At 40.6% G+C, this 25911-nt stretch overlaps 1 protein-coding gene across 1 annotated transcript in view; it reads right to left on the bottom strand.

Moving 5' to 3' along the window:
• Vwa8 (von Willebrand factor A domain containing 8) overlaps positions 1 to 25911 on the bottom strand; it is a 332841-nt gene that overhangs the window by 85704 nt on the left and 221226 nt on the right. The window contains exons 27-34 of the mRNA XM_060391483.1: positions 20412 to 20520; positions 18674 to 18812; positions 14210 to 14409; positions 6249 to 6359; positions 5057 to 5121; positions 4505 to 4630; positions 3251 to 3354; positions 2448 to 2602 (exon numbers count right to left, since the gene is read on the bottom strand). Of these exons, the coding sequence (XP_060247466.1) occupies positions 2448 to 2602; positions 3251 to 3354; positions 4505 to 4630; positions 5057 to 5121; positions 6249 to 6359; positions 14210 to 14409; positions 18674 to 18812; positions 20412 to 20520 (1009 nt within the window). The remainder of the gene's footprint in view (positions 1 to 2447; positions 2603 to 3250; positions 3355 to 4504; positions 4631 to 5056; positions 5122 to 6248; positions 6360 to 14209; positions 14410 to 18673; positions 18813 to 20411; positions 20521 to 25911) is intronic.

The raw sequence follows: 25911 nt of genomic DNA, 5'->3' as shown, positions 1-25911 counted from the left end.
GTGTATTTTACCAATAATTGCAACTGTCTATGCAAGTACAAAAATTTTAAGATACTTTTTAGATTATAATTGATAGGAAATGTAGCAATATAGTTATTTTTAAAAATAACTATACTACAGGTAAAGGCAGCTGTTGCCAAGCCTGATGACCTGAGTTTGATCTCGGGAACTCTCAGGGTGTAAGAACTGAGTCTTGCAAGTTGCCCTATGATGTCCACGTGCCAGAAGGTCCACAGTGCATGTACATACAGGCTAGAGTGCACACATGCGCATGCATGAACACTATCAATGTAACTGAAAATCTAAAGTCGAGGTACTAAGATCTATACCTCTACTTTTTGCAGAAAGTAAGAAGTATGTTTAGACTCTTGAAGCCCCTGGAGTGTCCTTCCTGGTCCAGATTTAGCTCCTCTGGGATTTTGTGGGGTTTTCCCCTCATTGTTTTACTTAACAGTTTTTCTTTATGCATTTATCCTTTCCAAGATTATAAACTATCTTTGGCCTCTGTTTTCTCTAAAGGTTTTAAGGTATTATCTTTGCACTGAAGTCCAGAACTCATGAAGAATTTACTGTCACTCACATGTGTGGGGAAAGGACTCGTGTTTAACCTTTTCTCATATGGACTACTTACTGTCCACACACCATTGCCCACTGACTTGCCACCATGAAACATAGTCCAACATATGCACCTGGTTTGGAAACTGCATTCTACTGTGCTGTGTGTTTTATATCCTGGGCCAACACATACTCTCAGCCTTGGTTAACTGCTTTTCACACTCATGCTTCGCTATTTGTCCTTGCACTCTATGAGACTACAAGAGATGCACGGCTCTGAGCCTCCTTCGTACTCAGTACCAGGTACCCAGTACTCCCTACTCACTGTTGTCAGTATTTCTATTCCAATGGCTCTGGAGTAGCATCTCTTCATGGTTTCAAGTTCCTTACCAATCGATAATGACTCCGGGAATCTTTCATAAACTTACTTTCTATCTCTATATCCTCTTTGACCTAGTATATTTCATGATTTTTTGCCCCCTTTTCACACTTACCATTAGTTTTATTTTTAAATTTACAAAAATATACTGAAACTACAACATAAATACATAACATTCCAACCCAACATCTACAGGCTGTCTTTACAGGATCTGCAATTCCCTTTCCTGATGGCGAGAAATCTATTTTCTTTGTCCTTAATACATCAGTCAACTATTTTTGATATAGTTCATTAATCTACCAATATTTAATTTCTTCCTCAAGTCCATAGTATGTGGCCAGTCTCCCACCTCCACCAGTAAACTCACCTCTGAGGCCAAGGCCCTGCTTTTATTCCTTGGGCGGCAGCAGCCCACAGGAGGATGCGCGTATCCATGGGTACCCCCTGGCCTCACCTATACTCAGATTTTACATTCTAGCCCTTTTCACCATAGCACTGCACTGGACTTTAACACTGACATCTTGAAGCAGAGAAAATTGGTGAAGTCAGTGTTTAGACAGTTCCAGTTTCACAGAAAAGCTCTACTGCTTTTCTGCTTATGTAGTGAGCGTAGCAGAAAGCTTATCAACTTGTCTCTATTATTCTCTATTATTACTCAAGGCTGCTGTAGACACTCACTGCAGCAACACACTGAAGTCTGAATTACACAACGTGGGAGCAAATGCTTTTTACTCAACAATTAGTAAAGCATATGGCAAACTCCTAAGCTACATACTATCTGCTCAGTTTTGGATTTCAAATGCCTTATATTCTTAGGTACTCTTGTTAGCTGAACTAAAACTTTGAAACACGTGAGATTGGTGCATCAAGGAGAACCCATATCTATCTATCTATCTATCTATCTATCTATCTATCTATCTATCTATCTATCCATCCATCCATGTGTATCTTTAACTGATTCTATCAGCTGAACTTGGAGCCACAAAGGAAATTATTTAAATTAAATGTTTACTCACAACACAAAGCCACATTTTAGACTATCTTATTGCAACTTGTCCTGGAATACTCTTTCCTTTTCATGCCCTACATCTACACCAGGGGAAGATGGGGCCTACTTTTACTTAAAGACAACTAAAAATCAATTTAAACAGAAATTCTAGAAGCCACAGTACTTGGATCAGTCTCAACTTGTTCCTCTTGTCAGAGTTCATGAGCACACATTAAGATGGTGTGATAAGAAACTCCCTATGTTAAGCACTGTGTCACGTGAGCTCCCAGATGTGGACAACCATTTCCCTTACTAGATTATATCACGTCACAGTTTAAATGCTATTTTTAAAGTAAATGAAGCGCTATAAGTAGAACAAGGTTTTGGTGACTGACTTCAAATGTAGACTTAACTGAAACTGTTTACCAGAACATTACTTTCGGTTACCCTTTAGACGGGCTGAAATATACTAGGCTTCACTGAGAAGAAATGTTCAGGCAAGGAATTTCACAAGCTGGTGTTTACCATGAGATCCGGGAAGCCAACAACTATGGTAGCATGGTTCTTTTCATCTGAGAGAATACGATTTGGAGAGGCAATCTTCTGGCCCAAAGCAGAAGTCAGGTTTTCAGATGATAGCTGGTCACTTGAAACTTTGTGAGGTATGCACAATTCTGTTTCTGAAAAACGTCAGATATACTTTAGACATGATATAATCCTAATACACTCCAGAAATTATTATCATGGTTATTCTTTTTTCCAATATTTCATTCTCAACAGCTCAAAGAACAATGGACAAAGTTTAAAAAAATACTTTAAACTACATCTGCCAACTTTTGTCCAAAAAAATGGTTTTAATCATCAGAGCATCTTCCCAACATGATTCTAAGCATTTATGCAACCCAACACTTGCCAACAGGAGCTATCCTCCTGCATCCAGAGCTCCCTGCACCGAGGCTGTGACACCGACACAACCCAGGCTTGGCAGACTGTGATGAATGGGAAAATGGCAGCTCAACGGGGAAAATATGCTAACCCAGGCTAGACATGGGACCTAACTACAGTAAATAGAAAACAAACAAACAAACAAACAAAAAACTATTTAGCAGTTACATAAATCTCACACAGAGTTTCAGAGTGTGGCTTCCTGATGGAGGTTTAAAAGTGGAAGAGTCTGATTTCCTCCTTCTGGCATAGTGTCTAAGAGGTTTCATTTGGTGTTAGCTATCACACAGATAGATGCTCCTGCCCTGTCAGTCTGGAGGGCTGTGTATCTGTCTGATCTCTTACAGTATGCACCCCCGCAGCCCAGGCAACACAGCAGCTACCTTGTGTGACCCCAAATCCTGTGCTAGGCAGTTCTTCTTGCAACTTATACAGCTGGCAAGCCCCAGTGTCTTCAGTGCGGGCAGGCTTAGTCAAGATGTACTTCCTGTGAACAAACAAGATGCCTAGCTGAATTAAATCTAATTTATGTTAAAAGTTTTCTAACAATCATTACGACATATTGAGGAAAATTAGCTTTTTTTTCTCTCAAAACCTTTAAAAAAAGGCATGAGCATAATTTGTACCTTAAATATTTCATCCAAAATTATAAAAAATATTTTCAACAATACTATAAAGAGGAATACCAAATGCTTACATAGTAAATACACATTTTAAAAAATCACATTTCCTAGTCCAGGCACACCCAGCTGTGATGAGGCACAGACCTACTACCATGGAACCCCCTCTGTTTTGGTTCTTGTGGTGTTTTTGGTAACATTATTAGCTCAGGCTGACCATGAACCCCTTATTTTCCTGCCTCCATATTCTGAGTGCTAGGACTTCAGGTATGCAATGATATACCCAGAAACAGAGCTCCCTTTGGATATGAGTCTTGGATTGGGTGGCTAATAGGGGTATGACCTTGGATTTGTGACCAGCTGAGAAACAGAAGTGCTTGTGTAATTATTGGAGTTTTTATTTGCTTTTAAGATTTCTAAAACATAGATCTATCAGTATCCAGAAACCGTTTTCTGGAAACCACTTTGCTTATCAGCAGAAAGAGACTACACTTGGCTAGTGAATGTAGCACATAAAAGAAGAACGTGAAATTTACCATGCAGCCTTTATAAGGCAGGTGCCGAATACTGCCTTCCATAGGAAGTGTGTAGCCAAGAAGCAGACAGCACCGTAACTATACCCAGTAAGTACACAAGATGAAAAGAAGGCATGTCCAAGGGTGTGGGTCCTGTGACAAAATGGCAACATCTCCAGGATGGTGTTTTCGCTTCTCAGGGGAGAGGATGAACTGAAAGTGTGACTCTGGTAAGAACAGACTGAACACTCAAGGTGTTACTCTGAAAACCCCAAACACAAGTGGGTCATTCATAAAAGCCATCTTTTTTTATTGTTAATTTCCATGTCACACTCTGAGAAGAAACACAGAATCTGCTTTAACTTTTCCCTCACTGTGTTCTTCTACCCTCATTCAGAGAGGCTGACAAACAAAGAAACCTAAAAGATAAGGGAGACCAACAGTAACTGAAGCTGGTCTTCGGCATACTGCATGAGCTAGTAGACAATATAGGTTTACCCACTGATTTGTTTTGTTCTCCACGAGAAGCCATCTGTCCTCCGCTACAAGGAAAACACTGTTGAGGCTGATGGGAAGTGAGATGGTGTGAGTTAGTCCTTCTAAGACATCCAGGACAGTCAAACTATTCCTGAAAAAGAAGAAAATTATATCTGAGAGGAAATGATGAGGATAATGGCTAAGTAGTTGTGGTGTAATCATGTGGTGTAATCATCAATAATACACAACCCTAAGATGAACGTATTTTAGACTAAGCAATAATAAAGGAACATGTTAGTTTAGAAAACCAATGTACAAAATTCTCAATATGTATGAGGTAGGCATGAGACAAACAGCAAGAGACACCTGCCATGTAGCAGGGGCTGCTACATAATCACACATCATTTCTTATACCTGTTTCTCAGCACTCTATGATTTTCAAAGGGTTATTTTTAGAATAAGATATTATTTCGTTTGTTACATTTATCCTAAACAAGTATAATTACAGCAGGTAACAGAATGAACAAAATAAGAATCCCAGTTTAGAATCTTCTATAGTAAATCTCCTATAGCTTACCCTGTTTCTTTGTAGAATACTACCCAGTTTTTATGTGAAAATTCTTTACACATTCTGTAAGGTTCCTAAAGGAAAAAAATAAAACAAACACATCAGTGATCTCTTATGTAACCCATGCAACTCGCAGAGAAGGCATTTATCCATGCCAAGACTTTCAGGAGATGGTAGATTAAACTATATTTTAAAATATACCATGTTATATATGGAAGCTCTTTAGGCAATTTTGGGGTTTTGTTCTGAGTACGGAGGCTTGGACTCAGGGCCTTGTGCTTGGTAGGCAAACAGTCTATCACTAAGCTACTAAAACCTCTTTAGAATAATTTTTAAATAGTGCCAAACAAGGCTGGAGAGATGGCTCAGCAGCACACCTGCACTCTTACAGAGGGCTTGGTTCAGTTCCCACCACCTACATGTTTGTTCACAACCATCTACAACTCCCATTCCTGGGGCTCCCACACCCTCTTCTGGCCTCTGCACCAGGCACTCACATAGTACAGACATGCATGCAGGCAAAACACCCAACATTTAAAAATAAATCTTTCAAAAAGTGCCAAATGCTGATAAAAATAAATATGCTAATTATCGGTTAATTGTTGAATTTATATCATAATATAAGTATACAGGAAATACTTTGTTTCTTAGCTCTTAATTCAATTATGACAGTTAAAAATACTTCCTCAGTCTTTTATGAACTATGTATGCTAATTTGCAAAGCCCTGGATAAGCTTTACTTTATATCTAAATGGCAGAAAAATATTTCCTTGAGTTAGGCTACATGGTTTAATTCAGTTAATAGATTGAAACATTTATCTAATAGTGGCAAATCAGTTGCTGCACTTAAAGATTTTAACATATAAATCCGAAGTGTAACTATGTGATTAGAAAATAATGAAGCTGACCGCATAATAAGAATTTGCTATGACTGTCACACTCAAATAGCTCTAACGTTCCTTAATCATTCAGTCCTGGCAATCTTCATGTTAATATGCTGGCTACTAAAGGGACCTCCTGATATTTATCTGTACATCTAGCTATATAGACTTAACATGTTAAAATCTAAAATTGCGTAATAACTTTTGTGCCTTATAGTTTCTGTTGTTGTTTGGCGCTGGGAAGAATACACAGGCACTCATCTTTGCAGTTGGGAAAGTCCCTGGCAGTCAATTTGCCAGGCAAATTTGTTATGCCTTACACCTTCCTCCTTGCTCCACCAGGAAGATTTCTTAGATGTAAACTCTTCTCCAGGAAGGATGAGACGGCGAATGGCGCGGCCAGTGGTGTCTATCAAGAGGATGGTGTTACTCTGGAAATACAGAAAACGGTGTGAGAGTCAAGACATGTTCCACTCTCCTACCCCCTCCCACAAAACGCACAGCGCCTAGGAATCTAAGAATGAAGGTTACTGTGATACACTAAAGGGAAGACAATGATGCTAAAATGGGAGGTATCACGAGGCAACTCAGTGACGTTAATACACAGAATAAAATTTTGGTTAATTTACTAAAGATTTTCTAATTTGGTAATTATGTCATCTTCTCTTTGAAGAGTGTCCTATCAAAGGTACCTGCTCTGCAGTTCTGTTTATTTTATAGTCAGAAGGGAGTTAAGACTGCACTTGGGGCTGGAGAGATGGCTCTGCATTAGAACCCTGGCTGAGGTTCAAACCCTGGGTTTGATCTCCAGCACCCACTTCGTGGTGTACACTGCCTGCAGCTCCAGTTACAGGGGTCCAACACCCGCACCTGGGCTCCATGAGTACCAGCCATACACACAGCACACAAACCTCCATGCAGAATTGCCCGTGCACACATGTGCGTGTACAAACACACACACACACACACACACAAATTTTAAAACCAAACCAAACCACCACCACCAGCATACCTCCCCAGGCTTTGATTAATATTGGATTGGCCTGAAATGCTTTTCTGTGGTGAAGCCAAGGATGTGCATTGTCTGAGTGGTGATCCTTAGCAAGAACTCAGGTTGTAGGGAAGGGCCCTGTAGAGCTACATCTCTGCCCCTGCCACTCACGAACTTCCACTATTGTTATTACAATAACATGCAAGCAAGGTTTCTGTAGCATCACTAAGAGCTGGGCAACAGAGGGACAGAAGTCAGGGAGTTCCCTGGTGGACAGGTAGACAGGGAAAAGAGGCTCTAAGAAGACTCATGTACTCTCCACTTAAACATTTAAGATGCCCAACTTCTGGGTTCTTCTCCCTCTGTATGGCAAAGCCTTGGTGGGCTTTTTTCTCCCCTCTGAAGGGAACTATTAGGAGTGAGGAACTTGCAAATCTCGCACTGGAGGCCCCTATGGTAGAACCTATAAGCTTATGTTTCTTTCTTTGTATTACCCAGTTTTACCTGTGATCACCCGAGCCGTTAATTCTAAAGGAGAGTGGGAGCTCATCCCACACATACTCCCCTGCACATCTAAGGAGACTGGGACACATCCTCAGGACCCCTCGCCACCCTGGGGAGCAGGCCCTGTCCTTTTACATGCTTTGCTCTGTGTGCACGCAGACCATGCCGAGGCTTCCAGTAAAACTTGCCCAAGTGCTGAGATCCTGCTTTTCTTACCCTTTACTCTGAATTAGAGGGTGGGGGGTGGGATTCCTGGAACCCATCCCAATGGCATCACAATGAAGCAGCAATCTCTCACTAATTTTTTTTTTTTCAAGAAAAGAAATGAACCCTAAGTATTGAACTTACGAACTGGGCACATAAAATAAGGATTTAAAATTGAGAAAGCTAGAAAGGATTAAATATTTTCAAGAACTGCAAAAAAGCTGTTTTTTCTAGTTAAAATATAAAAGCAAGCCACTGAGTAAAAAGGACATCTACAAGTTAGGCCTCATTGTTTCATAACAGTGCAGTTTCCTTGTTTTAGTTATGGTCTAGTTGTCCTCGTCCCTGAAAGTTCTTAGAAAAAGGCACCAAGCACCCAACAACAACAGACACCATAAAAGATGCAGAAATAATGAAATATGGTATGTTTGCTCCATTACTCCACAGTATCAGTTAGATGGTTTATATTTAAAGCAAAGGAAAATACAATTCTGATTTAGTTGTGGCTTCTGTCCTCTACAATGCAGTCTAGTCAGAGAAATTTAAAATAATAGAAAAATATATTTAGATAATTTAATTAAAGCACCCCAGAGGTAAAACAAAAATTTTACCTCAGAGCTTACTGAACACCACAGTCTTTTTTTTTTTTTGTAGTGTTATTATTTTTTAGTAAACATGCTGATAAAAATCTAACCACTTCACAAATAACATCTCTGAATAAAACTTCCTGAAAAGAAACTGTGTCTGGCTGTGAACATAAACCTCCTGGAAGGAGTCTGTGTCTGCAGAGACTTATGGAGTGATTGGAATTGTGGAAAGATTGGAATTTTACAGGTTCAGAGGCTAATTTATCTTGGGCTAGTTTTAGCTTCTGGAATAGCCATTCCCTGCCCCACTCTATCTCTAGACTAACATCTCGTAACAATTAATAAAAATCTCTTAGAAGCTATGAACTTAGCAGAACACTAGCTTCTACCATCCAAGAGCTATGAGCATCATCAGGTAGCACCTTGCTGTCCCTGTTTCCCTGCTGCACCCACCAATGCTTTTCAAACATGTCTTGATTTATGACTTTCTTTGTTCTGTAAAACTATAAAAAGTCACGAAACTGCTTCCATGCTGGAACATGGAATCTTGGAAAAACCACATCTGTGTTCCCAAGTCACAGTCACCCATAATGCCTCCAGAATAAACTCGCTTATTCTCTTTAAGATGGGAACTATAGTTTTACCTTGGCATAGCCTAAAATCACATCATTTTCCGACTCTGTGTTAAGAATATATGTTCAGTATCTTCTTTAGAAAAACATCTAGCACAAGAAGTTTTGTTTACTGGTATTTGAATGTTTTGAAGACGGTGGTGAGAGCATAGAGCTTTTCCTTCTGTAAAAGTGAAAACCTGAGGAGACAGGTCTGTGGGAAGAGTGCTTGGTCAACAGGCACAAGGAGCTAGAGTCTGGATTCGCCAGGCAATCTAGCCAGCTAGACCTGATGAACATGTTTGGATCACGTGAGAGACACTGCCTCAATATAAATACATTCAACTGTCATAAATCCTCAGCTCCTAAGTAATCTGTGATTAAAGGAAGTCCTAAGATAGTGCTCTCCCCTAAAAAAATGAAGAATAAACAGATGATCACACAGACAATTCAGTGTAGTCCTCTTTTATCTTCCTTTTCTAGGTTCTAAAACGTGTATTCTCCTAACGGGGCATACGTGACCTGAGCAGCATCCCACTGAGTCTCACACACACGCACACACGCACACATAGTCCATGGCCCAAGTACACTGCCCTATGGGCTGAGACTGGGCTCTCCTGACCCTTGGCAGCAGGAAGGAGCTCTGTGGCTCCATCCTTTTAGATGTTAATGGGTTCCTTCTGTAAATGACTAATGATATATTCTGCCTGTGCTTAAAAATAGAATCTCACGTCACACATGAGTACAAGAAACTGTGGCTTTGGCACTGCCTGGGGTGGGGGCAGGGTGGAGAAGCAACCGAGCCATTTTATTATGCTTGTATCTGACTGGGAGAAGAGTAACCTCTGGATGACCTCTACGCCCCAAGTCTGAAACACTAAATGCTGTGCAGATGTAATAAATAAGCCCATGAGAACAAGGGGCTGGGGAGAGGGAGGGCTTTATTTTTAGTTTTCCTGTCCTCACTTAAGATTTTATTTTAGCAAGGAATTTTTGAACAACTTTCCAACTAACCAGGAGGATACATCTACCACAAAACTTTATTTTAAAATGATAAGGGACAGATTTATTTGTGGCTGCACTCTGTCCCTTTCAACTTTGTCTTCAGTTCTACCAGAACCAGGAAGAAGGAAGAAAGGGCAGCCCACATGTTTATACCACTTGTTAAATTGCAGAGCTTTGCAGTGCTGGTAATGAATCCACATGTCTATCACCCTGACTGCCCCAGCTTTTTTCTTTTCTTTTCTTTTTTATTTTTTAAGACAGGTTTTCTCTGTGTAGTCCTGGCTGGCTGTTCTGGAACTCACTCTGTAGACTAGGCTGCCCTCACACTCAGAGATCCGCCTGCCCTTGCCTCCAGCATGCTGGAATTAAAGGCATGTATCACCATCGCCTGGACTGACTGACTCTTCTATAAGAGACAGCTGGAATAATTTCTGTGAGGAGGGGAGGAGAGCAGCTTGAGGAAGCATATGGATACTGCGAATGTCTGCTCAGGACGAAAAAAGTCAGGTGGGATCTGAGAATGCCTAGCCGTAAGGCACAGGAATAAAGCTCAGCTCTACAATGAAGACCTCATTTCCTCAATGAAAGTCATTGTCGCTGAACAGAGATTTAGTTTACAATGTTGCCAAACAATTGGCTCTTTTGAGAAATAAAACATGCGCTTAGTATCCAAATACTCCAATAGTTTTACAGAATTTGTATGTGTAAATTTCTGTTAATGTGACAAGCTGAAAATCTGGTGAGACTGTTTGAATAAATACTTCTAATTTTGAGTCTCACCCAAATTTGATTAGCTTATTAAATTCAAATCTACCCTGACAGGTGATTTTTATGATGGATTCTTCAGGTTGTAAATGCAAGATCAATGGCAGCATTGATATTTTATAGGAAATCTACAAAGTAAGAGCCTCATTCCAATTTGCTGGGGAGAAACTTGTATAAACATCTGGTTTGGGATGAACTGTGCTTCCAGTAGACAGCAGCGGAACCAAAGCCTGAAAACTAAGTGAGACAAAAACAGGATTTAGAATTGTTTCGGTAAGAGCTCGTGTTGACGTCTTCAGTGGACTATGGACATGTTATTTAATGTTTCTCTTGATTAGATATACTATAGAAGTACTGTTTCTACATGTATATATGGCACATGTATGTGTGTAAGTGTTCGTGCACATGTGTGAAGGTAGGGATGTGTGAGAGGGTGGGGGAGGTTGATGTTGGGTGTTCTCTTTTATTTCTCTCCACCTTATTTTTTGAGGTAGAGTCTCTCACTGACATCAAGCTCATCAATCTGACTTACTACACTGGCTGGCCAGCAAGCTTCAGCGATCCTTCCTTATCCTGATCAGTGCTGGGATTACAGACATGCACAGTTCTATAACTGGGGTTATTTTGTTTCTTAGTTTGTTTGTTTTTAGGCAGGGTCTTATTATGTAGCTCAGGCTGTCCTGGAACTTTTTATGTAGACCAGGGCGGTCTCAAACTCAGAGATGCACTTCCTCTGCCCCTGGAATGCTGGGATTAAAGGTGTGTGCCACTATGCCTTCACACTTATGCAACAAACACTTCATTGACTGAGCCATCTTCCCAGCCCTGAATGCTTTGTTTCTTTGGAGCAGGTTCTTTAAGCACAGTTACTGGCACTGCATTTTGTTAACATTTTCTGTTCTGAATTATTTTTAAAATTACATTCATTTAGTGTGTGCACATTGGGTTTGTATGCACGCACATATGGTGTGCCACAACACATGTGTGTATGGAAGTCAGAGAGAGGAAAATCTGTAGGAATTGTTTCTCCCTTTCTACTATGTGGGTCCTAAGGACAAAACTCAGGTCATCAAGCCTGGCAGCAAGGATCTTTATGCACCAAGCCATCTTGCTAGCCATGTTATGAATTATTTAGACTTTTCAGCTTCTAATACTCTTTTCTCCTAAAGCAAAGTGCTTGTCTAGTGTGTTGAGGGCACTGGTCATAAGAAAACTTATAAGTGTAGTGAGTGAGTGGATGAAGTTTAATTCGGCCAGGGTTGATGCAATTTGGTTGGGTATCAGTCCTATTATATGTTTATTGGCAAGAATAAACTCTCAAAGTCTGGTTTTCTTCAACACAAATGTAGTGAACAGAAACTCACTGGGCAGCTTGAAGAACAGTGTAAGATGGCAGGTGCGATGGCTCCTCTTCTGGACGGGATGAACACTTGCCTTACAGGATGTCTCATTGTCTTCCAGTCCCCTGCTTCCCCAGCCACCTGTCTCAGTTCCTGCTGGTGATGCATTCTCATCTCTACAATATCTTAGTATTTCAGTCTCCCAGGGTCTCTACAGACATTCTGTTCCTTGGTGGCCTTGTCCAGTCTTCTGACTTTAAATAACATGCCAATATGCCAGTGGCTTGCAAGTTCAGATCTCCTGTCCTTACCACTTCACTGAACTCTATGCTCATTTCTGCCTGGTTGCTTAACTCACACTTCAAGTCTAGCACAGTATTTTCCAAGGTTCCCGTCCTCATCTTAGTTGATGGGAACTCTATCCAGATTGCTAACCCCCTAAATTTTGGCATTGCCTGCTATAACTTCCTTTACCCCATATGTCTGCTCTGTTGGGAAGTCCTGCAGCCTTTTCTTTCAAAATTCATCTAGGGTCTACGATCACTTATGACCTTCATCATCCTCCAAGTCACCAGTATCTTTTGGATGGCTCACTGCAAGAAGCTCTTAACTGGCTCTTTCATTCTGCCCCATCACTCACAGATAACACAGAGCAACCAAAGAAGTCCCTTTCTACCATGGCAGACCACACCCCTGCTCGCCCTCTCCAATGCTTCCCCTTTATTCTTAGGGCCCAGAACCTTCCATTGCCTACAAGGCTCTAAGCAATCTGCTACCCACTGACTCCTCTACCTTTCCTCTGCTCCCACTCACTGGATGAATAACCTTTCTACTTCACCTCTTCTCATTCTCACCCTCATTCAATCTTTAAAGGGAAGATTGAATAGCTGTTTGCGGTGGCATGCACCTATAATCCCAGCACTTGAGGAGACACAGGCAAGTGGATCTCTGTGAGTTAGAGGCCAGTCTGGTCTACAAAGCAAGTCCAGGACAGCCAAGGCGGCGGCAGCAGCTTAAAAACAACAAAGGAAGAGGGAATGATCTAGCCTCTGGACTTAGAACTCATCATTCCCTTTGCCTACTCTTTTCTTCTTGGTTTCTATGCTCTGTCTACCTCCATCAGCCAGTAAAGCCATTCAGTCTGCTTTATTTTAAACTTCATTCTCTTTCTCTTGTTTCTTGCCCTCTAAGCCAAGATATAATTTAATTAGTGATTTATGTTTCTAATTGTCCATCCTGGACCAGACCATGAACTGAGAACAAAAATATCTGTCATCTCTTTTTAGAAAAGATTTATTTATTGCTTTTATGTGCATGTGTGTGCACTTGCATGAGTTTATGTGTATAATGCTCAAGCCTCTAGAGGTCAGGAGAGGACACTGGATCCCCTGGAACAAGAGTTACAGGCAACTATGAGATGCCATATTGGAAAACTGGATCCTCTGCAAGAGTAGTAAGTGCTCTTAACCATGAAGCCATCTTTGGTGTTTCTCGCGGTATTCCCAGCAGTAGGCATGAGATTTGTAAAATGAATACTATGCCTCGTACAACACCTGGCAGACGGTAGGTACAAAATAGGCACATAAAACCAGAGCACTTTCTGTTGGTATAGTGCAGCTTAATTAGAGCTTTGAATTTCCACTAATTGAAGCAGAACTCATCTTTTATCTATGTCCTCTGTTTGGAATGACTTTTAGCCTGACGCTAGCTAGCTAGGCATTTGTGCTTCTCATTAAGGAGAGCTTAATTTACCAACCCGTAAACATGATGGCTAGACCCTGAGCATTACTAGACACACAATGATCCCAGTGCATTCCATCCAGTGGATGTCTGTGGCTATCTCTGGATAATGTCACTTAGAGTTCAGATAAAATGTCCCCCTCAGAGGAGATAACTTGCCTCTTTTAAGAACCATTACCTACTTCATCTCCAACACACTCTCTGACCTCGCCCTGCTTCTACACAACCTGGAAGTGCTGTATTGTGTTGTTTACTAGTTTTTTGTCTATCACTTTAAAGAGACGGAGAGTTTCTAAACTGTCAATGGCACTAAGGTGGAAAACTGACCAGTGACCTGTTTTCAGACTTGCAGGTTAAGAAGACAGTAGCCAACCTTTGTGATATTGGTACAGTATGGTCCTTGGCCTTTGCCAGGCCCTGTCCGGGATCTTTATGAAAGCATAGGTTTTTTATCATAGCTGACATTACTTTTGATGTTTCCTTCATAGCGTTGACTCTTCTCATGGCACCTTGTGAATGCCTAGAGTGCCTTACCTGCTCCTCATGCAGAACAACTTGACCCTTGAGTGGACTTCCCAGTGGTGCTACTGTCACAAATGGACGCCAGGCTCCACTGGCCATTCTCGGGAAGATATCAAAGAAGTCCATGGAGAACCCGTTTTTCCCAGTCATATCCATAAAGTACAAAGAAACGGGATTGCATGCAGCTACATACAGCATATGTTCACCATTTTCTGAAATGACAAAAATATATTCATTGTGCAGTTTGCGAACAGTTTTCTGGTTGGCTAAGGGTTCCAGCACAACTGAATCTTGAGCCTGAGCTCAGGACAGAAGCTCAGCACATGGTTTTTAGGTTTATGACTGAAAAACTCTGCTTCTAGCCTAAATGTAGATAGAGTGACACTCATGTATGTAGCAAAGATGCACCTATGTGGGCTCCCAAAGAATTCCACAATGTCTCATGATAACCCCATTAGATATTTGACAGTCTGTGATGTCAGGAAAATTTTCACCATATGGTAGCAAAGGGTTCTATGATCCAGTATTTTCCTGTATCATGCTATTGTTCTTTCAGGACACTTTGCCAGCATCTTCTATCTGCTAAGCTTTCCTCTTTTCAATAGTTATTAGGTTATAGGATTTTCTTGCTATAAATAAGAAATTTGATTTTTAAAAAAAATCTGAGCTCTGTGCATCTCTCCTTCCCCAGATATGGTTATTAAGATTTAACTTAAGGCAATAAACATGCTAAGGAAGAATTCTACCACTGAGCTAAACCCTCATAGCCTAGCACTATGGATTTTAGCTTCCAAACTGATGTTCAGATCTGAAAATTTCTTATGCAATCTCTCTTAAATCTAGGCACTTGCCTACATCTGGCTTCTAAAGTATATAGCAATGCTTTTATTCACTCCATTCACCTGCAGAGCTAATGAAAACACATACACTGAAATAGTGGAGCTCAAGTAGGCTGTCACATTCTGTGCTTTTAGCAAGTTCAAAAGGATGCCAAGGCTGCTGGTTTGAGCGCCCCTCCCCCTTGAGCTAACTGGGCCACAGTCCTTGGTACACCGTGAGGCAAGAGTACAGCTGCTTTTGCCTGATGAGTGCTTTAAGCATTGCCTGTCTATCGGTTATTCATTTTACAGCAATCATATTTCCTTAACCTCAAATTGAGATAAAAAGGAAGACAGTGACATATATCGAAGTTTGGGACAATCCAAGAAAATCTGGATCATATATGTGTATGAGTCATTTCTAAAATATTTATACAAATATGCCTAAAATATCAGATATATAATACATAGATATACACTATAAATAGTAGATAAAAAGATATCTTTAATTTAAATAAATAAGCTAATATCAATAAAGAACATAGACACCAGGCAGGGCCTTTAATCTCAGCACTTGCATTTGAGTTTGAGGCCAGCCTGGCCTACATAACAAATACCAGGCTAACCAGGACAAAATAGTAAGATCCTATCTGAAAGAAGAGAATAAAGAGAAAGAAAAGGAGGAGAAAGAGAAGGAGGAGGGAGAGAGATGAAGATGTATTATTATTATTATTATTAATTCTTTTGAGATAGGGTCTCAGGATATAATGCTGGCTGTCCTGGAACTCACTATGGAGACTAAGCTGGTTTTGAACTCACAGAGATCCACCTGCCTCGGTCTCATGAATGCTGGGATTAAAGATGTGTGCCACCATAACTGGCCTGTTGTTCAAGAGATGATATAACCTAGGCTGTAGCAGCTCCAAATACCAGACAGAATAGTAGAATTTGTAACTGGTGGGCCTTTTAAATGTATCCATTATGAACAAAAAGAAGTCCAATTTAACATTTCATGAGCACTTTCCTGCAAATGAGAGGGTGGAAGGGATACAGGAGGAACACTGGCAAAAATGCAAACAACAGTATTATCAATTGTTCTCATATTACAGGTATTAAGTGCTGTCTGGTCACTGGCTCAAATACATAGATATATAATTAACTCCAACTCCCTTCCAAGAAAGTGGGTTTTTCCCCCCTCTGAAAAAAATGAAGAATAGATTTTTAAAAAGAGAGCAATTAAAACAAAGGGGAAGTATATACCAAGTATGTCTTTCTGCTTCTGGGATACCTCACTCAGGATGATCTTTTCTAGTTCCCACCATTTGCCTGCAAATTTCATGATTTCCTTGTTTTTAATTGCTGCATAGTATTCCATTGTGTAAATGTACCAGAATTTCTGTATTCATTCCTCAATTGAGGGACATCTGGGTTGTTTCCAGATTCTGGCTATTATGAATAAAGCTGCTATGAACATGGTTGAGTAAATGTCCTTGTTGTGTACTTGAACATATTTTGGATATATGCCTAGGAGTGGTATAGCTGGATCTTCAGGTAGAATTATTCCTAATTGTCTGAGAAAGCACCAGATTGATTTCCAAAGTGGTTGTAGAAGTTTACATTCTCACCAGCAATGGAGGAGGGTTCCCCTTTCTGTACATCCTCTCCAGCAAGTGTTGTCACTTGAGTTTTTGATCTTAGCCATTCTGATAGGTGTAAGGTAAAATCTCAGGGTCGTTTTGATTTGCATTTCACTGATGATTAAGGATGTTGAGCATTTTTTTAAGTATTAGTCTGCCATTCTCTATTGAGAATTTTCTGTTTAGCTCTGTACCCTATTTTTAAAATTGGATTACTTGGTTTGTTGCTGTTTAGCTTCTTGAGTTCCTTATATATTCTGGAGTATATACTCACTTATAAGTGGATATTAGACCTATAATATAGAAAAATCATACCAAAATCTGTATACCTAAAGAAGCTAAGCAAGAAGGAGGACCCTGAGTAAGATGCTCAATCCTCATTCAGAAAGGCAAATGGAATAGACATCAGAAGAGGGAGAAAACAGGAAACAAGACAGGAACCTACCACAGAGGGCCTCTGAAAGACTCTACCCGGCGGGGTATTAAACCAGATGCTGAGACTCATACACAAACTTTGGGCAGAGTGCAGGGAATCTTATGAAAGAAGGGAGAGATAGAAAGACCTGAAGGAAACAGGAACTTCACAAGGAGAGCAACAGAACCAAAATGTCTAGGCCCAGGGGTCTTTTCTGAGACTGATACTCCAACCAAGGACCATTCATGGAGATAAACTAGAATCCCTGCATAGATGTAGCCCATGGCAGCTCAGTGTCCAAGTGGGTTCCCTAGTAAGGGGAACAGGGACTTTCTCTGACATGAACTCAGTGGCTGGCTCTTTGATCACCTCCCCCTGGGAAGGGGGCAACCTTACTAGACCACAGAGGAAGACAATGCAGCCAGTCCTGATGAGACCTGATAAATTCAGGTCAGATAGAAGGGGAGGAGGAACTCCCCTATCAGTGGACTAGGAGAGGGGCATGGGAGGAGAAGAGGGAGGGAGGGCAGGATTGAGAGGGGATGAAGGAGGGGCTACAGCTGGAATACAAAGTGAATAAATTGTAATAAAACAAAACAGTCGCAAATATGATTTCACTCTGAGAGGAAAGGGTTACATTTTTTCTGGGAAAGCAAAAGAGCATCTTTTCCAAGGCAAACTGTGACTGCCTGCTGGAGCAACCTCAAGTGCTGTGTGCAGAACAGAGGGGCCAAGAGCAAATTTTGAAGTGTCACAGGTGATTTGCTGTCCTTCCCACATGTGGCAGAGTGTCACCGTGCACTCACAAGTGCCGAAGTTTAAGCTTCATCTGTGGACCCTCAAATGCTCTCTTTCCTGTTGAACGCAGTGTGTCCTGATGAGAGCACCCATACCTTACCACGAACAAACAATCATATGATCTTTTACATTATTCAGAGTAGCTGACATAAGGAATAAATAACATCCACAGAATTTACAGGAACAGAAGCAAGACACTGAGTCATTCCCCTCAGTAATTTCCAGCTCAGTCAAATTAGTGGCTCCCCCTTTCTTCTCCCTAGCTGCTACTTCATATCGGTTTAGTAACTGACATCAATGGAGGAACTTCTGTCCAAAGCGGCCCAGGGTCCACTGTACAGAGGAGGCAATAATGGCACCCAGCCAGAAGAACAGAAGCTGACAACTACCATACTTTACCTGCATCCTTGACAATGAAAGGCCTAATGATGGCAAGTCTCTCTAAGCCTCACTGCTGTGGTTGACGCAGTCACGAAACTGGAATCCCACCCTCCCTCCCCCAAATCCAACGTTTTTCCTTTTTTCTTTTTCCCTTCTATTTTTAGCACACGTCTGGGTGTGTTTAACTTTGTGCTACGACTGTAATGAGAAACAGACATATGCATACCAACTCGGCAATGCTTAGGGTTCACAATAGCATTTTGTGGGGTTGTTAGAGAAAATTAGTTCTAAATTATATATAATTGCTATCTGGATCTACCAAGTCACTGGCCAAGACTCTCACAGAGTTCGTGATGGCTCAGGATTATTTTAATCCCCCTGTTTTAAAATCAGTACAGAAAGAGAAGACTAAAAAAATTTGACATACCATGTGATACAGCAACATCACAGATTAAATTAACTTCATCTATTGGAACCCTCCAAGAGGTATATTCTTCAGTAAAGTTTAGGAATCTTGCATCATGTTTTTCTATTGGGTACTCTTCAATGTTCACAAGCACTGGACCCTACAACAAAATAACAGTCTTAGTGATGATGTCTGGGTGGTAACCAAAACAGTTCTTCCAAAACATCAAAACGTGTTCGTTAATATTTAATATCTCAACATACTCTACTTTGTCACTTGGCATAGAACTTAAAACAATAATAATACTATATACTCACTGTCATTGAGTGCGTTCATGTGTTGTAGCTCACTCTATTTGTCACTTCCTTTTAATGAAGTACCCCATGCATAATGCACTATAAGATTTTTCATGCCTAAACCTCTTCCTAAACCAAGAACCCATTCTGACCTCCAAAGAAAAAGACCCTGAGCGATCTAAACCAGTAGAATAAAATAAGTTAATGAACCAGAGACTAATATATTTCCATTGTGAAGAAAGATTGTGAAATCTTTATACTGAAATATAATGGCTGAAGTTGGTCTTTTAAATGAAATGTTAAAAGAAATATATATGTGCTTTTAAGACAAACCAAAAAAAGCTCCTCAAATGACTGATAATCATTAGTGCTACTTATAAAGGGTAGAATATTTCACTTGTGGCTCTTCAACATAAACATAAGCAAAGGAACTAACTTGATCAACCTGTGAGTATCCGTGCTGGGTAGCTCCCTGGAAAATCCTACAGGCACAGCGAAGCTTTCAATGGTGTCTGTGCCCTTAACCTAGGGTATTTGGGCTAGATATTGGTGATCATGTCCCCTCCTATCTAGATCGTACCTAGGGAACAGAAGTCAAACAGTGTCCCTCTCAAAACCTTGAAAATCCACTTCTGGAAGTGGTTTAGACTCTGTGATCACCCACTTGGAGGGGTGCATTTGGGAGGCAGAGGGGCGGCCGCTCTGACAAGGGCCTCTGACAAATGCGAAGAGTCTATGCTCCCGGGAGGGACTGGCTGACTAGGACTTGCTCCCTGATTCTCTAAATACTACTTTAGTGGAAGAAAACATCTTTTTGTTTATGTACTGCCATGACTGTTATTGTGTTACAATAACAATTTCATAGTCGCAACAGAATCTTTATTGACCACAAAATCTACTATATATACTCTTTGGCCATTTACAGATTAGGTCTGCTGATGCTGCTGTCTGTGTAGATGCCAGCAGATAGAAAAACATCTATTTTAAAACAGTGAGTTCAGTGTTGTCCCTGACTTCTGTTCCTAACTACCTAGAGGGCGGCTCTTTCTACCTCAAATGCTTAGAATGATTTTGATGGTAACTAATGAATAGGAACTCTTTCCCTTCCACAGGAAGGCAGTGTCAACAATGCATGGTATTAAAAAAAAAAAAAAGCAAAACAGTTTAATCTCCTTAGTAAACCTAAGTAAAGACAAATACCACAAAGTAACTTTGCAAGGAAAATAAACAATATACCCGACTCATTGTTCTGAAACACAAGACCGGCTCTTGGAAGTTCTGTTTGGCGGGTAGCAACTGCACACATTGAATTCCTAGGAGGTCAGATTGAACTCTAAGTTGGCAAAGAAGCTAAAGGGCCAGCCAACCACTAAGCCATTTCTCAGACTGTATAGAGCATTTCTACAGAAGATTTGAAAAGCCTGTAAGATTCAATGTTAAGAGGAAATAATAAGGATAACAACCTTTATGTCAACGTGATTCGTTTCAGCTGGACACAAGATCTTTTGCATTCCATTTCCCGCCTGACCAATTATCCAGTAGCCCATGAATGTCTGCTCTGGTAGAGGAAACCTGTGAAAGATGATTTTAAAGAGTAAGCATTTTTTCCTATCATCAAGTGTCTTAGTTAGAGTTACTACTGCTGAAAAACCATGACCAAAGCAACTTGGAGAGAGAAGGGTGTATTTGGCATAGGCTTCCACATTACCGTTCATCATTAGATGAAATCAGGACAGGAACTTTGAGGCAGGAGCTGCTGCAGAGGATATGGAGGGGTGATGCTTTCTTATAGAACCCAGGACCACCAGCCAAGGAATGGTACCATCCACAGCGGGCTGGGTCCTCCCCCACCAATCCCTAATTTTAATGCCCTACAGGCTTGCCTACCGCCTCATCTTACGGAGGCATTTTCTCAATGGAGGTTCCCTCCTCTCAGGTGACTTCAGCTTGTGTCAAGTTGACATAAAACCAGCCAGCACACCAAGTCGCGGGGGACATGTTCACCATCTATCACCAGCAACACACACATGTATGAAGAATGCTTTATTTAGTAGTGAGTTCTGCTCCATTTTGTTTAGAATGCAGTCTATAACATCACGTTTAGGATGCACATTAGGATGAGAAAGACACTCCACTTTAGACACTCAGAAGATGAGACCCTACCTATTTCACCTTTATGACAACCATAGTTAAGGCGAGTGTATTTTCCACTGGAGTTGAGAAATGTGTAGTAACCTTACATGCAGATTCCTGATAGAGTACAGGAAGGCTTAAAAGAAATTGAAGCAATTCATTTTATTTTCATTTTTTTTAGTCTGTTCTTTTAAATTTTGAATCAAGTAGCAACCAGGGTACACTAGCGCTAGATCCTTGTTGGAATGTTGTAGAGGAAAAGCCCCACAGACTGTAGTTTGGTGATAATATGTAGTATATACACAGAAATAGATACATAAATGTGTTACCTAGTGCTGAAAACACCCATGTAATCAATAATCAAAAACCAGGATCCAGAAGTCCCTGGAGACCACATTTCACTGCTACCATGGAAACTACACCCTGACTTCTGATGGAAATACTTTGTATCTGCTTTATTTTATTTAAAGAAATACAACTTTTTGTTTGTTTTGAGACAGGATCTCACTATATAGTCCAGCTTGGCCTTGATTCCCTCAGTCTTCCAAGTACTAATACTACAGGCATGTGACACCCTGCCCTGTTATAGCAACTTTTCATTTCCTTTTTGTGATAGGATCTTGAATAGCACTGACTGACCTAGATTACACTATCTAGAACCAAGCTTGTTCCTAACTTGTGGTATTCCTTCTACTCTGCCACCCAAGTACTGGACTTACAGGCATGCAATACAACATCTGGCTTAGGCAATATTTAAGTAAAGTGATTCATATGCTAAAGCGAATATGACAGCAATAAAGAAGTGAATGTCAGGCGAACTTGAGAACAGAGCTTCCACTTCTTAATCACACACCTTTTTACCTGAACCTTTAAAAACAGGACCACTGATCTGTCCTTTTCATTTAACCATATTTCTTATTCATGATATGGTAAAACAAAACAAAACAAGACTCAAAGAGTTCAAAGTTCTTTATGTGGCCATAAAGCAAACTATGTTTAGAATGAGAATGGCGAACATTAGCAGAGCACATATTGTATTGACAAGTTACTTAGTTTTCAGTATCATATGCATTTCCATAAGCTTAGTAAAACCATATAGCTTTGATTACTCTTTGCATAAAACAAGGAGCTAAGCACTCTGGCTGAGTATGCTTTTTTTCCCTTTGAAACATGAGAGGAAGAAAGGGACTTTACAGTGAGTGTTTTCTAAGGCATATGACACTGTAATGCCTGGCTTAAAAGAACACATTGGAATAAGTTATCTAAAATACATTTTAAGGGACTGAGATGACTCAGATGTTCAAAGCACTTGCTGTTCTTACAAAGGACCTGAGTTACACTTCATCCACCTTGGTTCACAGTCACCTCAAACTTCAGCTCCAGGGGATCCAATGCCCTTTCTAACCTCCATGGCTACTCCGTCCCCATACACATCAATGAAAATATGCAGCTAAATCTTAACAACATAATAAAATAGATTTTAAGTACCCAGACCATAAACCTTGATTGAGAGTAGAAGGTGGCAGGGGCCAAGTTGAATAAGAAGACTGTTGTGCTCTTTTAAATAAAGTAATAAAATATATTTCTGCACTAATAGGGCAGACCTAGGGTGGAATCTTCTATCTCTTCTAGTTTAGGGAACAAACTATATTCTTCAATTGTCCTCCGAAGTTCACCGGTCTCCAAATGCAGAAGGTAAAACATAAGGACACATTAAGTTTTTTTTCTTAGCACAGTATTGGTGAATGTAAAGCTATCTGGGTTTTGTTCCTGGTTCTCTTATTAACTACCTATGCAAAATTGAAAATGGATCCCAGCTAATGTCTCAGTATTAATTGTTTTCATTTATAATGAAGGGACTGATCTATACAGTCTTTATGGCTTGGAAAATTTGTGACAATCATGGAAGCCAGAAGCCAGAACTGTCAGTGTAGTTTAAAGGGCTTGCATTAACTTAGTACTCTTGAGTGAAAGTGATCCCTCAGAATGAAAATGTTTGTACCCATCAATCAGATGGGTCCCTTGGTCAATAGGCTTGCTTTCTCAAAAAATAAAGAGTCTCTAAATAGTCCCACTTGTTTGAGGACAGTGTTTCACATCTTGATATAGTTATAGCTGGAGAACTACTTAATAAAAATAACCACTGGTATCCCAGCATAAGAAATGCACACCGGGCTGGGGCTACATCTAAATTGCAGAAGTTTGCCTAACACAAGCAAGGCTCTTGGCTTGATATCCAGCACTTGAAAGAAAAAAAAAAAACACTAATGTAGTCATTAATAATTTAAAAAATGATACTCAGATGCCAAGAAAGAAAAAAAAATGAATCCATTTGAGAAAAAGTGACCTTTCTCAGATTCCAGTTCCTACAGACAATTCCAAAGATGTTCATAAGTCTGCTTAGAAGTTGCCAACTCATTCTAAATAATAGTCATGGAGCTCATAGCCTACCCAGCTATCTGAAAAAAAAAAAAGAGCTCTGTCTGCTTGGCTGGCAGAGTATGGGATGGCCCCTTAGATAACCCACAAAGGCTGCATCTAGAAACACGTAACCATGGTAATCGTCTATTGGCAATGTCAACTACAGCTGAAGGTCGCATTGGCAGATGTCCTGGGGTTGCACATGCACACACCATCCTGTTCCCTGGTTGTTCCTGGACCCTGACAATAGCTGGGAAACCATAGCCCCTCATTTATTTCCCATGAAGGCTCTCAGAAGCTGTGTGTATGTGGCTAAGACCATACTAACTTTCTTCCCTTCGGTAAGTTAGCAGTCAGAGGACGGGGGAGCACTGTGCTTGGGATTTATGAGCAAGCTTTGGAATAATTGACAAAATGGTGGCTGCAGGGGTGGGGGTCAGGGGTATTACCCTGATAAGTAGTTAGCAAAACGGCCTTCTTTTCTGTTACTGAAATGCAGCATCCAATTCCAACCACACTTAAGTTTTTATGTTTGATTTGATTGACACAATAATGACATTTTCCATGATTTGAAGATTCTGTCACTGTGATGTTGAACTGTGTTAAAGTCCTGGCTGGAATGATGTCTGGGTTTGATTTTAAGTGGGAGGAGCATGAACTCAAGGCCTATAAATAGAACCACTTTTTATTTTCAGTGTCATTCATGAATTTATGTGTTTTAAAACAATGCTGTATTTTAGTACTCGTGTTGTGATATTTCCTAATCCCTTGTGGAAGCGGTGACAAAGATCAGAGACAAAGAGTTTTAAGTAAGAGAAAGGTGCATATCAAAATTATGACTTGGGTCAAATTATAGTCCTTTGAGCATGGTAGAGAAAGGAAAAGGATTTGCTGTTTTTAAACACACAGACAATCCGTAACACGATACATATGGACACCAGTTAGGTAACCGTGTCTGAAGGAGATGGGAGTGTGCTGTCTCAGAAAAACTTCCAAAAGGAGAGGGGCTGCGTTTTAAAAGCACATGCTTTGGCAAATGTCTGCTTTCTCTGAACCGCTGCCAACACTATTTCTGGAGTCTGAAAGAAAACACATGAAAAAGATTTGGATCTTTCTAAGGCCATTATGCAATTGGGAGTTGTTGACAGACCTATTACCAACAACTCCGAAGACATTTCCTTACCACAAGAACTACCAAGGTTTATGGGAATAATGGACCCCTTCAGGGTAGTTCCCCCAGCTCAGAAACTCAACAATTATTACCATCTTTGGGGAGAAAGAGAGCGACTCCAATGATAGTGGCCTCACTCATCCCTACCATCTGAAAATCTCAGAGGACTGCACTGCACGCTTTCACAGACCATTCCTGACAAACACTTCCCACTTGGCTCTCATCCCTTCCTCTCGCTCTAGGCCAACCTGTAACTCGGCCTTACCTTCAACCATTTTTTGCTATTCCCTCAACATGTGCATTTTAACGCTTCCTCAAGGCCATCTCCTCCCTCTAGAATTCCATTCTGCAGATGCCTCTTCAGTGAGCTGTGTCCCTTCCTCCTTTGAGATGGGGTCTCAGGGAGCTAGTTTTGAACTCACTGTGGAGCAGAGGCTGACCCTGAGTCCTAATCTTACTGCCTCTACTTCCCAAGTATTGGAGTTGCAGCATGTATCTCCAACACTCAGCTTGGAGGGTCTTCTCCTTATGCCGCAACCCAAATAGCATTGTCCGTCCTCATATTTCATTCCAGAGCGGGGGTGGGGGGTGGGGTGAGGAGACCAACCTTTTGCCTTTCTGGGTTTCTATACAAATTTATACATATGAAACTCTGAAGAGCTTTATAGAGTCTCTAACTTTCTAATTTAAGGGAGTAGAGAGAATACAGTTTTGGAGAGAATAGATTAGAAATACATCTAGGAGATCTTTCATATTTTTTCACTTAATAAAATAAAAAAAGTCAACACAAGGCTGAGTACGGTAGCCTATGCCTACAATCTCAGCACTGAGAAAGTTAAGGCAGGAATCTGAGCTAGGTCAGGCTACCTGGAGTCTTACAGATAAGCCTGGGTTATATTATATTGTAAGTTTCTCTCTCTCTCTCTCTCTCTCTCTCTCTTGCATGCACACACACACATACACACACACACACACACATTCCAGTCACATGCTCAACAGAAAGAAAGCCTATTTAAACATAAAATAGTAGTAATGGTACTAATTCCCTCCTTTGCCAAGAACTTTAAAATCTCCTTCCCTCACAGCCTACAAGTCTCGGGCAAGTTTACATTGTTTTGCTAAACACAGTATGTACGTGAGCATGCTTGTGTATTTCCTTCTCTGTTCCTGATTCTATATTCAGTCATTAGTTTCATTTATGATGTGGACCTCTGCCACCCAGAGCCTGCTGAGGTCAC

This window comes from Meriones unguiculatus, chromosome 9, assembly GCF_030254825.1.
Source record: "Meriones unguiculatus strain TT.TT164.6M chromosome 9, Bangor_MerUng_6.1, whole genome shotgun sequence".
Taxonomy (NCBI): Eukaryota; Metazoa; Chordata; class Mammalia; order Rodentia; family Muridae; genus Meriones; species Meriones unguiculatus.
Note: the sequence above shows the minus strand (reverse complement) of the source record. Positions and strands in the feature narration are given on the sequence as shown.